This window comes from Mirounga leonina, unplaced genomic scaffold (assembly GCF_011800145.1).
Source record: "Mirounga leonina isolate KUSES-001 unplaced genomic scaffold, KU_Mleo_1.0 Mir_205, whole genome shotgun sequence".
NCBI lineage: Eukaryota > Metazoa > Chordata > Mammalia > Carnivora > Phocidae > Mirounga > Mirounga leonina.
In genome coordinates this window covers 3,473,546-3,491,187 of record NW_023270515.1, presented here as the reverse complement: position 1 = coordinate 3,491,187, position 17,642 = coordinate 3,473,546, and the positions used below count along the sequence as shown (strand labels likewise).

Sequence of the window (17,642 nt, the reverse complement as noted above, 5' to 3'; positions counted from 1 at the left end):
ATTCATGCACAGTGGATGAGTTAACTCGTGCACAGTGGATGAGTTAACTCGTGTACAGTGGAAGAGCTAACTCGTGCACAATGGATGAGTTAACTCATGTACAGTGCTTAGGAAGGGTTCTGATGCACCCATGTGCTCAGCACTCCTGGGTGTTTGCTAATATTATTAGTAAGAAACAGTTTCCTTCCCCGAGAGCCTGCTTGAGAGGGGAGAGAAAGAACCCTAGTAAGACGACAGGGTCACTAAGGGCGTGGGGAGAAAGCAGCTCAAGTCTGGGGAATATGCAGACAGGAAACCCAGCTGTGCAGGGAAAGGCATCGCTGCTGGGAGGAGCCGGGCACCGAGCCCCAAAGGACAGAGAAGAAAAGCCTCCCTCCGGCTACATGTGACCTTGCAGCCAGCCAGCGGGGCCCTGCTGAGGAGGGGTGGGCATGGCCACCCCACGCGCCAGGCAGCACACTCTGTGCCCGGCAGGGAAGCCAGTGTGGGGGCAGGACTGAGGCCGGGGGTGAGGGGGGATTCCCTGCGGAATGTCCCCTAGCACTGGTGACTCAGTGTGGCCCTGGGCAAGTCCATGCTGCCCGGGCGGGGGGCGGGGGTGTTGCCATTTTCCCACTGGAAATTCCTACAGGAGTGGTTCTTCTCCCATGCTGGGTTTTGTGAGAGTCGGGAGAGAACAAGAGAGAAGTAAGCCTGTGTCCCCTGCTGAAGGTGTCAGATGAGAACACCGAAATCCACGTTCAGTTCGCCTCCTGAGTCCTTAACTCCTGTCAGGTGAGGGGGCAGGCCAGTGGGGCGAAAAGCCCACAGGGAAGAGGGTGAAGGGGAGGGGGCACAGGGGAGGGGTGTAGGGGAGGGGGCACAGGGGAGGGGTGCAGGGGAGGGGCGCAGGTGAGGGGTGCAGGGGAGGGCGCAGGGGAGGGGGTGCAGGGGAGGGGCACAGGGGAGGGGGCACAGGGGAGGGCGCAGGTGAGGGGCGTAGGTGCAGGGTGGTGCCCAGGACACCTTGGTGTGGCCCCAGGGCCCAGAGCCAAGCTCCGGCTGCTGTCGCCTCCGTAACCTCATGGACTCGGACGGTGTTTGGAGGCGCAATCACAGACAGGTGCCCAAAGGCGGCCTGTGATCTTTTCTTTTCCTCTTTTGTAAAAATCTCAGAACCTTGGCAGAAGTAACAGTCTGGCACCCCCCTGAAGGTCTATGCTAGTGATACTGAGCCCCAAGACGGACGGCACTGTCGGGGCTCAGCGGCCCTCAGCCCACAAAGGAGCCCGCACGCCCCCCGACAGCTCGGAAGAGCGTCTTCACACCCGGGGTTCGAGTGTTTAAAATCACGGATGCCGGTCAGCGCCGCGCAGACGCCGTGTGCCCAGCGCCTCACCCAGGCCACGAGGGACAGCGCGTGGCCGGGGCAAGGCTGCGGGGACACAGCACCGAGGATGATCGTGGGGACTTGCTCGGCACTCGGGGTGCCAGACGCCATCATGCAGCTGGTACTGTCATCACACGGCCCTTTTACAAACGAGGGAAAATGAAGAAACCAAGGCACTGGGGGCTCAGGGCCTCGCCCGGGGCCGCCCAGGAGTGTGGGACAGAGCTGGGAGTTGAGGGGCGCCTGTCTCACCCCGCCACACTGCCCTGGGCTCCGCGGGCTCTGCACTTGTGCAAATTGACAACCTGGTCCCTGACAACCGATGGTCCAGTTCCCCTCCCGCGACCGGTCCGTCGCTTTGCACCACGGGGCTCGGAACCTGACAGCCACCTACGAAGCCCCCGGGACGCACTGTGCGGTGTCCCCCAGCGGCGAGGGTCCTGCTCCTCACCCACCTCCAGGCCGGCCGGGCCTCCTACGCGGAGAACACCTGGTAGCTGAAGTCGTCCGACTGGGCTCCGAAGTTGTACTTGCCGGTCGTTCTCTGGTAGTGCACGATGACAAGGACAGCTGCTCCTGCCACCAAGGCAAAGACAGCCACCACGATGAGGACGAGGTAGCCGGCTCCCAGGCCTGGCTGCACACCTGGACGCTCACCTGCAGGCAACGAGACGGGCGCAGGTGGGAGGGAGGTCTGCCCGAACCAGGAGGGACGCGTCTCTGAGGTCCTGGTACCGCCCGCGGCCCCGGCACTGCGACCCTGCGGTGCGGGCGAAATGGAGGGCTTGGGACGGAGCGGCCAGGGAGCGAGCTCTCCACGGGTGTCCGCCGCTTTGTGCCATTCTTATCTGCATTTGACTGATCTGGAGCACCGTGGCGTGAGGCTCCACACGTGCCCGTGTGCGTGTGGGTTCCCAAAGGTGACCAAGCAGGTGTCCCAACCCCAAGAGAGCAGCGCATCAGCCAGGACAGCTCAGCCTGCCCGCGTTCTGGACAATCACTAGGGGAGGCCGAGGGCTCAGCTGGGCTCTGCGTGAGGACACGGGGCTGGTCCCAGCACAGAGAGCGCGGGCCTTCCCCGGGCACGGAGGGCCCATAGCAACAGAGGAGAGCAGACTCCAAGAAGTTGGAAATCAGGACTTGCCTTCCCAGACACCATGTTCATAGCAGCAGTATCCACAATAGCCCAAAGCTGGAAACAACCCAAGCGTTCACCAAAGGAGGAACGGATAAACAAAATGTGGTCCATCCACACAACGGAATATTGTCGGGCCCTAAAAGGGAACAAAGTCCTGATGCATGCTGCAACAGGAAGGAGCCTCCGAAGCCTCCTGCCGAGTGAGAGAGGACAGTCACAGAGGACCACATGTAGTATGACTCTGCATCTAGAACTATCCAGAACGGGCAAAACCAGAGGCAGAAAGCACACTGGTGTCAGGTTCTGAGGGAAGGGGGTGGGGAGGGACCCCCTAATTGGTGCAGAGCTGCTTTTGGGGTGATGAAAATGTTTTGAACCTCGAGAGAGGGGGTGGTTGTAGAACACGGTGAATGTGTGAAATGTCACTGGGTTGCTGATTTTAAAAGGGTTCCCCATATGGTGTGTGCATTTCCCCTCGATTTTACCGCAGGAGAAACCCGCCCGGCCAGAGAAAGAAGGAGGCCACCACGCAGCCCTCTGGCCTGCCCCCCCACATCCCAGGGGAGAGACCTGCCCACCCCCACGAGGAAGACGGGGTGCCGTGGAGCCCAGTGCGAGCGGGTGCGACCCACTGACGGGCAGCTGCCTCTCGCTCACCTCCGTCCTCCTACATCGGGGTGTCCGCCTGGGGGACAAGCGGCACCCGGATCCTGCTTCCTCTGCAGTTGCTTGCGTAGACACTGCTCTGGGTCGGCCAGGGCACGGCACAGGTGTGCACAGTTAGCAGGGTGGCCCAGCAATGGCACTGGGGACCCCCTCCTGGCTGCTTGGAACATAGGTCATCCCCTCCTCCGGAGGGACGGAGACCCTGGGGACAGATGTTAGAATGGCTACAACCTCCCAAGGCACCCGGACTCCGGACAGCCAGCTTCCCCAACCCCACCACATGGCTGGTCCCTAGATCCAGCCTCTGGGGGCTGCTATAATGGGGCCCTGCCGTCCTCCTGTGCCTCGGGTGCGGGACAGCTTGGTAGCACAAGCCGGGTGGACGGCACTGAGGACGCTGGGCAGCAGGACAGAAGAGAGAGACCCTGCTCCGCAGTGGAGCCCAGAGCCAGCCCAGACGGCCGGCTCCGGGGACGAATGAGCAGGTTTGGTTTCCTGTTACCTGCAGCAAAAGGCTCCTAACCGACCCGCTGACCCAGAGCTGCTCCAGGTGGGCCCACGTGAGAGAGCTGGAAGTGGAGAGCGAGCACATCCTGCAGCATGACCCTGGCCACCGGTGGGGATGTCCACCCGGCGCAAAGAGACCAGTTGGTGGTGTGAGCTGCATGCGGGTCACACAGCTGAGCCACCTGTCCATCTTCTAACAAAAAACTGGTCCCCCATCAGGATAGCTCAGGCAGCCCGCGCCCACGCGCAGGAGGGTTACCATGGCCACTTGGGGTCATGCACACAAATAGTCATTTTGCAAAAACACTAAGCTATCAATGCTTTGGCGAAGGGGACACGCACCCTGTGGGGAAAAGTGATAGAGAACCTCCCAGCACAGGTGCGACCCCAGGGAAAACAGCCCCTTCTAGAGGTCTGCATTCTAGCTCAGCCGCTGTCTGGGGACCCCCGGCTCCTCACTTCTTGATCGGCCTCGATGATTGCTCCAGACCCTTCCTGCGGGAACATTTGAGCATCTGGCAGACATCACCTAAACTTTCTCTTCCTCTTTGTACAAAGAAACTCTAGTGAGTGAGAAATAATGAGGTGTCTGGCAAAGCAAATGGCCATGGGAGAGTTCCAAAAATTAGATCAGAAAATTGTGATGCTGATAGAAGGTTTGCTGGCAGCACACATTCAGGGACGATGCCCACATGGATTCTGCCTTAACATTACCAATGCACGGGGTTGTGTGTGTCCTCCAAAAAGGCATGTCGAGGTCCTAACCCCCAGTCCTACAGCAGGTGATGTTATTTGGAACTAGGGTCATTGCAGATGTAATGAGTTAGGTTCAGATGAGGTCACACTGAAGCAGGAGAAGCCCCTGATCCAATATGACCCACGTCCTTATAAGAAGACGGCCAGGTGAAGACACAGAGGCCCGGTAGAACACCGTGTGAGGACAGAAGCAGAGATCCGGTGATGGGATCCTACAAGCCAAAGAGAACCAGAGCAGCAAATGCCAGAAGCTGGGAGAGCCTGGGACAGACTCTCCTTCGCTGCCCTAGCAGGAACCAGCCCTGCTGACACCTTGATCTTGAATTTCTGGCCTCCTGAATGTGAGAGAATATTTTCTCCTGTTTTAAACCCCCCAGTCTGTGCACTTAGTTTCCTGTGGCACCAGCCCCAGAGAACCAACACAGATGGTGTGAGGGCTGGAGCTCTGGGGAGGAAGAAGCCTGTGCAGCCCCAGAAGAGGAAAGCAGGGTGGGTTAGGAGAAGCCGGGAACTGCTCTGGGAGGCCCAGCTTGTCCAGGTACCGGCCTGTGATCTTGGCCATGTTCCCTGAAATCCCCAAGTATTCTCAGTCTTCCCTACAGTGGGAGTGATGGTGATGGCAAAGCCAGAGTGTGGGCACATGTGGGGGGTGCAGAATGTGGGCACGCATTGGGGGGGGGTAGAGTGTGGGTGAATGGGGGGTGAGGGGAGAGCATGGATGCACATGGGGGGCAGGGCGTGGGTGACATGGGAGGTGGGGAGCAGAGCATGGACGCACATCAAGGGTGGGGGCAGAGCGTGGGTGCATAGGGAACAGAGTGTGGGCACAGGGTGGGAGGGGGGCAATTCCGAAGGGATCTGTCTGCCAGTCCATCTCACCCCTGTAGTCTCCAACACTACTTCTGCTCATGTACACAATTAAAATGTGAAGTTTCCACCAACTAGGAGATTCCATGTTTCTAAATGCTTTTTCTGTCTATTTGTGTGGCACAGTAATGGAGTAAACAAAAGCTAATAATACAATGAGAAAGAACGATGAACAAAATGAATAATTACAGTCCTTGTTTTTGAGCCCGACAATTTATACCCTTATTATATTTGGTGTTCTCTGCAATGGTTGTTAGTGTGGTACTCTACTGGTTACAAATAATAACTAACACTTATCCAGTAATTTCTATGGACAAGGCACTGTATGAAGTAGAAATTATTATTGTTCCCAGTTTATAGATGAGGGAAAGGAGGCACAATGTAGTCACCCATGTTGCAGAGAAAAAGGAGAATGCGAGACATTTCGTATAGATGTATGCCTGTCACATAGATGAAATAATGATAAGTGGGTGCATGGATGGATAGATGGATGGATCCTGGGTAGACAGCTGGAGGAAGGAATGCTGAATCAGTGGATGGATGGAAGGATGGAAGGATGAATGGATGGACAGATAGACGGGTAAAAGAATGATGGATGGGTAGGTGGATGGATGGATGGATAGATAGATAAATGGATGAATGGATGCGTGGATGGATGGGTGGATGGATGGATGGAAAAAAGGAATGATGGATGGGTGGGTGGATGGATGATGGATGAAGGAATGATGGATGGTGGATGGATGGATGGGTAAATGGATGAATGGATGGATGGAGGAATGATGAATGGGTGGATGGAAGGGTAGGTGGATGTATAGATGGGTAGATAAATGGATGAATGGATGGATGGATAAAGGAATGGTGGATAGATGGATAGATAGATAAATGGATGAATGGATGAGTGGGTGGATGGATGGATAAAGGAATGATGGATGGGTGGATGGATAGATGGATAGGTAAATGGATGAATGGATGGGTGAATGGAGGAATGATGAATGGGTGGATGGAAGGGTAGGTGGATGGATAGATGGATAGATAAATGGATGAATGGATGGGTGGATGGATGGGTGGGTGGGTGGATGGATGGAGGAATGATGGAAGAAGGATGGATTGGACCCAGAAGACTCAGTAGTTTTCCCAAGACCACAGAACTAGAAGCACTATATTCAAACTCAGGTCTCTTAACTCTAAGCCCAGTACTTCTTCACTCCAGTAGTTTTGACATTATCTATAATATTGTGAATAAATAGAAGTTCTATTTATATAAATGAGAATGTATATCAGGGCCCCTGGCCAACCAGTTCTCCTCGGTAGTTTGAGAAAATGAAGACAGTAGGATAAGCGTGCAGTCCTAGGATGGGCCCTGCAACCGTCTGATGACCAGTGCAGACCCCGGGACCTGGAGCCCAGCTCCAAAAACTCAGCATTAGTAGGACCCCAAACCTGGAATCTTTTAAATTTCACAAATACTTTGGATAAGAACCAGCAGTTGGAATCACTGGCCAAGAGGCCCTCCCTCCCTCTTCCTCCTCCCTCAGCTTCCTTCCCCAGCCCTGATCAGACTTGGACCTGGGCTCAGACCCCATATCCAAAACCCCAAAGTTCTTGTGCAGGACGATAGAGACAAGGAGGGCGATCAAAGTTAGGGAGAAAAACAACAAAAAAGGAAATTCGACCAGGATTACATTTAGCTACAAAAGGAGAAAAAGCCAAAATAGCAGTGACAAAGAACATGAAGGTTTATTTCTTTCTGGCACAAAACTCGGACTTTGGAGGCGAGCCCCCGCATACCTGCTCTGCAGTGTCCTTGGGAATGGGGCTCCTTCCAGCTCCTGTCCCCAAGGCCCTCAGGGTCCGCCAGGCAGCTGACTGTAGCTGCCCCCCCCCCACTGCCAGGCAGTAGGAAGAAAGGGGCACGTGAGGGGCAGCCCTTCGGGGGCTGTCACTGGACCTCCCATTTGCATCTCATTGGCCAGAACTTACTCGTATGGCCACACTTGGCTGCCAGGTCGGCTGGGAATTACAGTGTTTATTGCCGGCAGCCACCTGCCAGCAAAAACCTGGGGGTTCCATGACTATGAAGGAGAGGAGGACAGATATTGGGGCACATCTAGTGGTTTCTGTCTTAATACCCAAAGCACACAATTTCCCCCAACCAATTAAAAAATAAATAAAATCAATCTCAGAGGAGAGAAAATGTTTTTCTGGAAAAGTGATGGTGGCCTTTGAAATCACATGGGATGAGATCACATGGATGGTGGAAGTTTTACACCAAGGGAGAAAGCCATACCTTTCTATTTGCGTCTTCTGAGGTAGCCAAGCCCAGAATAAACGGCTTTCTCGTGCGTGTGCACGCTGGTACACATGTACACACATACGCGTGTTCACACGGAATCCGACCTGGTGTAGCCCCGTTCCTCCCTCCCAGCAACCCACCTGGTGTATTTATCCCATGTCAGGAAACTTTATGGGCTTCGTGTGACACAGCTCAAAACACAGCTTTATCTAAGCGTGAGCTGACTTCCTGCAGCCCCTGCCGTTTCTTCTGCAGCAACAGTGTGGGGATGTGGGGCCGGCGAGGGCTCCTCCCCCCAGGAGTCCCGGGAGGGGCCGGCATGCGAGGGACTTAACGCAGGGCTGGAACTGGGGCTCTCCGCAAACACCAGCTGCTGCGTCCACCGTGGTGCGTCTGCCGACCATCCCAGGGCTCACACTCGGGGGAGATGGAACCAGTGGCATCTTTTCTTTAACTGACTCAACCAAGTCACCAACTCACCTTCAGACCGAATGAGGGGTCCCCAGGACATCTGGTGTGTCGCAGATGCTTCACTGCTTCTTGGGGACTGGATGTCATTGCAATTCTGTTGTTTTGAAATGAAGGAAACTTCTAATTAGTTGAACGGAACTCATCAGCTCTGAGAAATGCGGTCTCTGTCAGGGTGAGACTCTGGTCCGTACGTTGTAAACCCGCCGGATGAGCTCAGACAGCGGAGGGCATGAGGGGCCTGGACCACGGGGCTCTGCCGGTGTGACAGGAGGGAGGGTGGGCAGCAGGGGCTGCAGGAAGCGAGGTTCGAGAGAGCACCTGCTGAGCCGTCTCCAAGCCCGGGCCCCTTGGCCGCTCGGGCCCTCCGTTGGCTTTGAGTCACCTTGACCTTCTCCATGGCCTGCTGCAGCTGCGTGCTCCTTTCCACACCTCTGCCTCCCAGAGAGGTTCAGGGACGTGGTCGGACCCGCTCACTATACACCTGCTTTATTCCCCCCTAAAAGATGTTGACGCCCTAGCCCCCAGTACCTGCGGATGTGACCTTATTTGGAAACAGGGTCTTTGCAGATGAAGTTAAGGTGAGGTCATTAGGGGGCGATCCTAGTCCTACATGACTGTGTCCTTATGAAAAGGGGATGTTGAACACAGACACACGCAAAGGAAGCTGTGAAGACGCGCCAAGGACAGAGCCTGGAATGAGTCTCCCTCACAGGCTCAGGGGGAGCCGGCCCTGGCCACACCCTGACCTTGGACTTCCCGTCTCCAGCCCCTCAGAGGATGCGTTCCTGCTGTTTCAGGGGCTCCGGGGTACTTTGTTCTTGCAGCCAACACAGCACCCCTCCTACGAGAACGTGGACAGGAATGTGGAAAGCCATATCATAAAGAATCTGAAGACTCGCAGCTCCTTGCAGAGCTCGTTGTGGTATTAATTCTCTTCGTATTTCTGAGGGGCTTTTGGAACAGGTGCAGGCTGGTGTTCGCCCTTAGCTGATAGTCATCTGGGCGTCAGTGTGCCTTTCAGTCCTTTTTTCTGCAAGATCTACTGCATGAGACAAAGTGACATCAACAAAATCGGTTCTTCTCCTATGCGTGTCCGGTGACGGAGGCTCGTCACCCAGGGAGGCTGCAGGGGTTCTGTGAGACACACAGGGACGAGCCCAGCCCCCAAAGGAGAGACAAACATGCCATCGCTCAACCCGAGGCCAGCAGAGCTCTCTACACTGTCCTTGGCCCAGACAACGTGTGATCCTCAGCTACACGCTTGTCTGGTATGAAGAATAGCTTTCAAACCTCAGGACTGCAAAGCATATTTCACATTCAAAGGTCTACAGAAATGAGACTGTAAAATTATTCAAGATCCCATTGTGAGGATGAACATAAGGGAAAAAAACCCCTCTTACTCAATATCACAGTGACTGGGATTCAGTAGTGTTCCATCAATGTTGCTAAAAATAATATGAAATTAAAGGAATATTTTTACACCTGAATATGCATTAAACCACCTAGAGGAGAAGCCCCACAGCATCACGGGCAGGAATGGGATGCGACGTGATGGCCAGCAGGTGGTACGGCCTCCAGAAGGAAGCAGCTTAGCCATCCGGTCACATGGGTCATCCACCCATGGGCTGCCCACTGTCCACACCTCATTTTGTGCCTTTTTGGGGCCCAGTGTGCAGGGCCCCGTGTCTCCTCCCAGAAGTTGGGCCCCCGAGCCACCCAAGCCCCGGGCTTCAGCTAACAGAGTGACCCTCCTCAGAGCAACAGGGGCGTGAGTCCAGACACAAGTTTAGGAAAGCGCAACACCTACTATTTTGCACGTGGTCCCAGGGGAGTCCATGCAAATGCGAAGTCTGCAGTGCAGATAGACGATGGAGTTGTTGATGAAAGAGAAGATTTTCAGCTTAAACTGGGCCTTGCTGGAATCCCCGTTCTCGAGCACTTTCGTGTGCGTGTTGGGGATGGGGCAGCTGGGAAGGGAGGGACCATGACCCATGAGTCAGGAGCCAACCCCCACACCCTGTCCCATTCCCGGACGGGCTTCCTGGCAGCGCCTCTGCCCACACACCGTGTCCCATCCGCGCTGCATGTGGGAGGCAAGGACTGCTAGCTCTCCCGTTCCCCAGAGACTCCAGCGTTGCTGAAAACCCAGGCCCACCTATTCGTGGGGATCGGGGAACGCAGAGGCCCCCAGGTAGGCTACACCCGATACCCACCTGTTATTGATGAAGCCGAACGTGACCGGGTCCCTGGCATTGCTGGATGGCGTTGCCCAGCACTCGGTCAGGACCACCTTGAGGTTGCTCTTCTGATTATAGAGCCCCACTTCAATCTTGATGTCGTCGCTGGCAGACACGCTGTAATTTTGAGGTATAGGAGAATCCCCAATAAATAACTGCATCTCGGTGACAAAATTGCCAGCGCCGTGGAGGTCCTCGATAATGGTGTAAACCCTGCAAGAGTGAGTGGGTTCAGCAGTGTGCTTCTGTGGCCCCTCCCCAGAAAGCACCCCTGGAGGAGTGTGGAAGTAAAGACAGACCACCCAATGGGAACGGGCAAAGAAAATCTACCTATTTTGAGCTGAGTGGAGTGGTGTGTCAGCCCCCCGACATGGGTCTGGAGGAGACTAGAGGACAGGCAGGGGCAGGGGTCAGCCTCCCAGTGGGAAGGGGAGGCCCCAGGCTGGCCCCAATGAAGCATCGGAATGGGGAAGCTGTGGGCAGGCTCACTAGGACAGGGGCGTCCCATGTGATTAGCTAGGGTGCATATCTGGCTTTCTTTGGTTGAATCCTAATTTAGAAGTGAAGACAAGAATTAGGGGAGCTGGCAGTTACTAACCAAGTCCTGGCCACTGTCAGTCTCACAAAAGGGTCCTCAAGTGATTGAAACCCTAAAGAAATCCAAAGTGAAGGTGCTAGAGAGGACAGTGAGCTGGGGAGGAATGGGAAGAGACCTCTTCACTCACCCCCACTCCGGAGTGTAGCCCGATGACGTCAGGAGGTCATTTTGGAATGCACAGTGGATGGGGCTCAGGATCTTCAGGTGGTGGATGATGCCCTCGGGGGACAGGTCATTCCTCAGCATGGTCCTCACCACCGTGTTCGTCACGTTCTGAACACAAACAGGGCATCAGTGTGCTCCCGGGCCCCAGCAGGTGCCCCTAGCATGCCTGCAGACCATGGTTCTGGGTGCTGAAGGAGGGGTGGTTCTTCTCTAAAGCTTGTCCCCCAAATATAAAAACCCTGACAATCTTTTCCTAACATCAAATGCCAAAGAGCATGTGAAGTGCCAACCCCTGGTTTAGCCTGTGCCCTATGCCCTTTTTCCTCATCAGAGGAGAACCAGAGGCAAACTGGATCAGCTGATATCCCCAAATAATAGATCAGATTCCTCCCCACATAATCCGCCAGGACATTTCTGAAAATGAGAACACAAGACCCTCCCCGGAGAAATCAAGCTAAAATCATTGGGTTAAAGTCTGCGCTAGACCACCAGCATTCTCTCCCGGTGCCATCAGCTGGGCAGATAACAAGGAGCCCAGGGAGCAGAGGACAACCTCCAGAGAGGGACGGTCATCATGACGGGGACTCGGGGCGTGTGAGCACGCTGCCCACCTTAGCCCCCAGGGAAAGACGCTGAGCGTGTTCCTGTACGTGAAGTGAAGCCCATAGACAAAGTGCAGAGCAGACTGGTTTGGAGCTAGAGAAATCATGTTAGAGTTGTCTGGGATTAAGGACTAGTTGCTTGCAGTGTGAACGTTTAGCAGAGGGAGAGACTCTCCAGACAGCAGTGCGCCCAAGCACGACCATGCTCCTTCCAAAGTGCATAGGAATTCCAGAATTTCTCCAGAGCCCAAAACAGAGATGGAGATCCTGAGGTGGGCAGTGGCATGATGTGCTACAGCGGAGAGCAGATAGGAGGAGACGGATATTTCTGTGAAAACCACCATCATTATACTGGAGCCGAACCAAGTCTCTTGTTTGACCAGAGGCCTGAAGTTACATTCGTTTGCAGCATTTTGCTCGCTCGTGGCTTGGAGTTTGATCGTCATGATGGTGGGCTTCCCAAGACCAGCACCCCTTTACAGACACCTCCTACGCTGTCACTAGAACGGGGCCCAGCACCAGCCATGGACAGCTGCGGATTGTCCGTGGTTGGTGCCTAGTGATGGGCGTGGCACAGCTTCTGCTAAAGTCACCGGCCTTAGCAGCTCAGAAGTAGACAAGAGAAAAGGGAACTATGTGAAATAGACAAGCCAGACCACCCGTGAGGAGGAAGCAAGGGATGTGGCTGAAAAGGGGTGCCGGATGAAGCCGCATCGGGAAGCATCCACGGAAACACACAACCATTGAAGCAGGAGCCCCCGGACGTGGCGTGGGCAGCAGGGAAGTGGTGAGCCTGCCAGGCAGCAATGGCTGAAAATAGACATGTGGAGACCAGCCATGCTGATGGGACCACGAATCTCATAGAAACACGGAATCCAGTGCCCAATCAAGCTCTGGCAAGAGTGGGTCACAGGTGGTGCGAAGTTTGCAGGAGCGTGAGGGGGAGTGGCTGCTCTCGGATTGTTCTGGACTGAAAGTCACTGCAGGGAAGACGTTTTGAATGCTCTTCTGCTTCTCCAGCTCCCACACCGACTCCTTACTTGCTGCTCGCTTACAAGAAATTACAGCAAGTGTATTTTCCTAGTGCGTATATGACACAGACCCGGGCAAGCACCACTAAGTGGACAACATCAAACAGCCATTAGCTTATATTGGAAGCTACCAGATATTATTGGTGTCTCTAGGTTTTTATATAAATAGTGAAATAAATAAATAGTTTTAAGTAAATAGTGAAAACCACGTTAATTCTTGGAATTCATTTTCCTTAGTAGAGACTAGTGATGCTTTAGCTTCTGAGAACAAACTTGCCTAGGTTCTTAATTGCTTTTTCCCAAAATGGAAGCATTGAAACACTTTTGAATTTACACCTGTCTCTGCGTTTGCTAGTATCTGCCCCTCCATATTTCGGAATAGTTATCTACGTGATGTTTGTAGGTCCAGCGGCTTCTTCCAGCTGAGAAGCAGAAGCTCCTATAGGTGAAGAGTCATCACAGACATGGTGTCAAGACTCTGACACCCAGGCCAGAGTGTGTGCTTGCCAAGGCGTACATTCGGTGCCTTTGAAAATCGCTTTGAAAAGTGCCTCAGACAACCTGGACAGCTCCCTGCTGTCCCCACAAGAATTTTGGAAGTGTTTATGAAGATGATTCTGTACACTGGTGAATCTTCTGGGGCGTGGATCACTTTGTCTCTGAGCATTCTCTGCATGATCTGTACACAGCACATCAAACTTAGCAGAAAGCCCTAAAGCCTTAGATCTAGCTTCTAAAAAATAGGGAGGTCAGTACAATATAAACTGCTTAACACCCCCCCAAAAAAAGAAAAAAAGGGAGGAGGCGGACCCTGCTAATTATATATACTCCATTGTGCTTCGATAAGTCTGTCTCTGGAAAATCTTAGGTTTTGATAAATGTCAAAAACATCAAGAACTTTTGTGGATTCCAGAGCTGGGATGACTCACTGGAGACGCATTTCCCTCTGCTCTGAACAGGCCCTGGACCCCACTGAATGTAACGGCTCTACCAGGTGTCTGTAGCTCGGAGAAACAAAGGCAGAGAGCCCACTTGCTGGATCGCCCCTGCGACCCCGCCCCTGGGACCCTGCCCAGGTAGGAGACTCACCCTGAACAGCCTGGCTGCACTGACCACATTCATTTCTAGCATCGTTCGCTTCGGTTCTGCAAGGCTGCAGTGTGCTAACTTGGATCTGAGACCCTCGGTGGCAGCTCCAGCCCGTGCCTGCTTTGGGGCTTTGGGGCTCAGAACTGAGGCCCCCAAGAAGCTACTACCCCTGTCAGTGCAGCCCGCCTCCATGTGAGCCTCAGAAATCCTTAAGAAAAAGAAGCAAGCCCCCAGGGTCATGTTTAAGTTGTGCGGGTTGGAGGGTGGGAGGGGGGCTGACGAAGGCTCTGTGGTTACTGGGGACATCCTGGTGGCTCCTTCAACCCAGGGCCCCCAGGGAGGCTGGAATCACAGTCGAGAGAGGCAAGCAGGCCCAGGGTGCAAGTGCACCACTCTGCACGGCCCCCCACACGTCCAGGTCTGTGCTGACCCCACAGCCCTAGCGCCTGGCCCCTGGCTCGCCTGCACCTCATCTGTCCGCTCAGTCCAGCCTGTGCCTGGGGCCCACATGTCCCCACAGAGGAGCAGGGACCAGGCTCCAGCCAGAAGCATCTGTGTGCAGGGCCTTTGCCCTCCTTGTATCTCGTAAGGCCCCTGGAAAGGCAGTCACAGAGGCCATAGGGCTGGTCCTTGGAAGCAGGGCAACCTTGACCCCCCCATTGACCTTGCTGAGTCTCCAGATCCCATCGGTTAAACGCGGGTACTGGGACCTAACCGTCACCAGGCACGCAGAACACCAGCCCGCGGGTCCATGGGGCGACCTTTCCCCACCCCATTCTAGGAAACAAGGCCTCAAATTGCCATCACAAGGTTCTTAGGGCTGAAGTCCGGGTTCCTGAGTCCCTTCCCAGTGGACCAACTTCCCTAATGAGGACAACCTCCCTGTCCCCACTGCCATGCCGGCCCCCTGCTGAGACCATCTCCCAGCCCCTCCCCCCCCACCAACACCAGCCCTTCCATGCACACCCCCCAACCCAGGGTCCAGCTGCCCCGCCGCCCCAGAACCATGCAGACACCTTCCACCTCCTCACATCCCCCCTGCTTTCTGCCCCCCTCACCCAGCCACTGTCATGTGTCCCCTGGCTGTGCACACAGTCCTCCCCACACGCATCTGGGGACCATGTTGGTTTCCACACGTCCTGTCCCAGGGGGTGCACATTTCTCAGGCGGCCACCATGCCCAGTGAGGCGGGGCTCATGGAGGATGCTGATGCCCTCCTCCCGGTGGCTCAGTGCACACAGTGTGGGGAGAAGGGAGGAAAGAGGGACACAGGAGTCTTAACTGTGACCTAGAGCCAACCTGGGAAGAATCAGGGCCTGGAGCGGGTCAGCCTAGCTCATGGGGTGTGGGGGTGCCGCAGACCAGGGGAGCTCACGTGGGCCCAGAGCTCTCCCTGCACATGAGATGGGAGGTGCCTCCAGCTGGGGGCCCCAGCCCTACCTGGGCTTCCCTCTGTGTGGGCAGAGGGAGGACCCTGCACCTGTCAAGGACTCTGCAGTGAAGACAATTACTCTCAGGCCCACAATCCCTCCGGCCAGGTCCTTCTGATCACACCACCCCACTTGCCCAGCATGCACAAACATGCACACACTCACACATGTGCACATTCGCACACACTCACCTACACACATGCACGTTCTCACACATATGCACACTTGGACACTCATGTTAACACACTTCGCTGTCCTCCCTTTTGCCTCTCCCACTGGCTGTCCATCCTGCCTACGCTTCAGAGTCGCTGGAAGTATTCTTTAAATCCTGAGGCCGACCCCAGGCCCTTTGCACCAGAATCCCACAGGGCAGAGCTCAAAACTGTCTCCTGATTCCAGGGCACAATCTGGCCCCTGGTGAGAACTTGCCCTATCCTGTCCCCCTTTCTTGGGTCCCCCACTTAGAGCCAGAGACTGTGGGGTGCAGAGTCTTCCCTGGCCCCCTGGGACAGTTGTGGGCCCTCCCCCTCTGGTGCTCCTGATGCTCGATGCACTACCCCCCACTCTGGGCACCCGAGCCTGGCTCCCCGGCCCTTACACTTTGCACAGCGGTTCCGCACTCGGTCCACCCGGCCACCAGGAGCACGTGTGTGCGGTTGTGGTCGCTCACGTTGCAGGATGGGTGTCCCAGGTACAGGGAAGACTCGGGGATGGATTCCTGCTGCAGGAAGCGCCTCTGGATGGCGATGGCCACCTTCTCAACCTCGCAGAGCACCCTGACCGCCTCGGTCAGTTTCAGCCGCGGGGGCGGGTCCTGGGGGCCCTGGCCGGTACCCGGCACAGAGGCAGCCCTCGCTCCTGCTGGGGTGGGGACCTGCTCCGGGCCGGGGCCCAGAAAGGGGCCAGGAGCCTGGGTGGTGTTGCCAGGGAAGTCACCTGCAAGGCACAAGGAGATGACCCCGAGCGTGGGTCTGTGTTTAGGGACTGCCACCTGAGCCTGGCCTGTGCGGCCCGCATGGGTGGGGGGAGGGCAGGGAGACAGGGGTGAGGTCAGAAGGGAATAGCAGCACACACCTGGACTGCACATTCCGGCCACAGTCCCACCCCGGCATCTGTTGCACGTTCCTGCCAGCCCTCCAGCGGGGCCTGGCTTGGCTTGCCGGGGGCTCCCATGGGCCAGGAGACCAAGGTGCCCTCTGCCCCACCCCCGGCCTCGCTCAGGCTGACGCCAGGTGTGGGCCGAGCCTGTGGACTTGCTGTGACAAGCCCTCTAATCTCTAAGGTGAGTTAAGGATGTTTACTCTCAGGATCCTGAGTCCCTAGCTTCCTGCTTCCCCCAAAGCATGGTTTCAACCTCCACCGGAACGCAGAGACCCTATAAAGACCTGCAGGGTTCTCCGAGGGCTTCCTCCCTAGTCTGCACAAAGCAGACCCGGGACACCGCCCAGCCCGCCCCCTGGGCCCAGCTCTATCCCCTGCCACCCTGGCAGCTGTCTTCTCTTCCCTCAAGGTGGGGCTCGCCCACTGCTTAGCTCCTTCATCTCCAAGAGGCAGTCCAAACCCTGCTCGAGGCGTTCACTGCCTTCTCAGCCGGCCTCACCTACTTCTTGGCAGCTGGCTTCCCGCTCTCTCCCACCCATCTCCTGAAGGCGCCCACGTTTCAGCCAGCCCAGACTGCGCCTGGACCATGTACACCATCAGGAGCTCTGTTCTCACTGCTGCATGGACCCAGCAGCCCCTGCTCCACTGCAGCTCCCTCTGCCTAGTGCTGTCCTAGCTGTCATTTAAGACCGTTCCAAGATACCTCTTCCAGGAAGCCCTCCCTGACCACACTCATGAGGCAGCAACAACTTAGTCCCTCTGAGCCCCCTGCTTCCACCTCAAGCAGAACACATTCCATATTCCCGGTGACAAGCGTTGACTTGTATAAACATCTGTCTCGCTTCACTTGACCACAGATCCCTGGATGGCAGGGGTCACCTCAGGGTCAGTGCTGAATCCACTGAGGCCCCATTTAATGGGAAAAGTCCTGGGTGGGAAGAAAGGGCCGAGCAGAAACATTTCCCACGTGTTGCTTATCACACGGGCTGTAGGCTTTGGAGGTCATCTTCTAGAATCTGAGAGAACACGGCGGGCCTTACGTGTGTAGCTTCTCACCAGAGGCACTTGGAGATACAAGGGGCCGCCCAGGAGGTTGGGGACGCGTGGGAGAGCGTGAAGGGACACATACGTGGGCATGTACACACATTCACACACAGGCACACACGTTAGAAAACGAGTCAGGACATAAAAATATGCTGGCCTCGCTTGGAAAGGAAGCACTTTGCAAACGAACGTCCTTAAGAGAACAGATCGGGACGCCTGGGTGGCTCAGACGGTTAAGCATCTGCCTTCGGCTCAGGTCATGATCCCAGGTCCTGGGA

At 55.6% G+C, this 17,642-nt stretch overlaps 1 protein-coding gene across 1 annotated transcript in view; it reads right to left on the bottom strand.

Annotated features, from left to right (window-relative positions):
• Positions 1 to 17,642, bottom strand: part of UMODL1 (uromodulin like 1) — a 59,169-nt gene that overhangs the window by 2,439 nt on the left and 39,088 nt on the right. The window contains exons 17-22 of the mRNA XM_035028854.1: positions 15,818 to 16,155; positions 11,030 to 11,175; positions 10,281 to 10,517; positions 9,875 to 10,034; positions 8,077 to 8,161; positions 1,825 to 2,026 (exon numbers count right to left, since the gene is read on the bottom strand). Coding sequence (XP_034884745.1) covers positions 1,845 to 2,026; positions 8,077 to 8,161; positions 9,875 to 10,034; positions 10,281 to 10,517; positions 11,030 to 11,175; positions 15,818 to 16,155 — 1,148 coding nt within the window. The 3' untranslated portion in view covers positions 1,825 to 1,844. The remainder of the gene's footprint in view (positions 1 to 1,824; positions 2,027 to 8,076; positions 8,162 to 9,874; positions 10,035 to 10,280; positions 10,518 to 11,029; positions 11,176 to 15,817; positions 16,156 to 17,642) is intronic.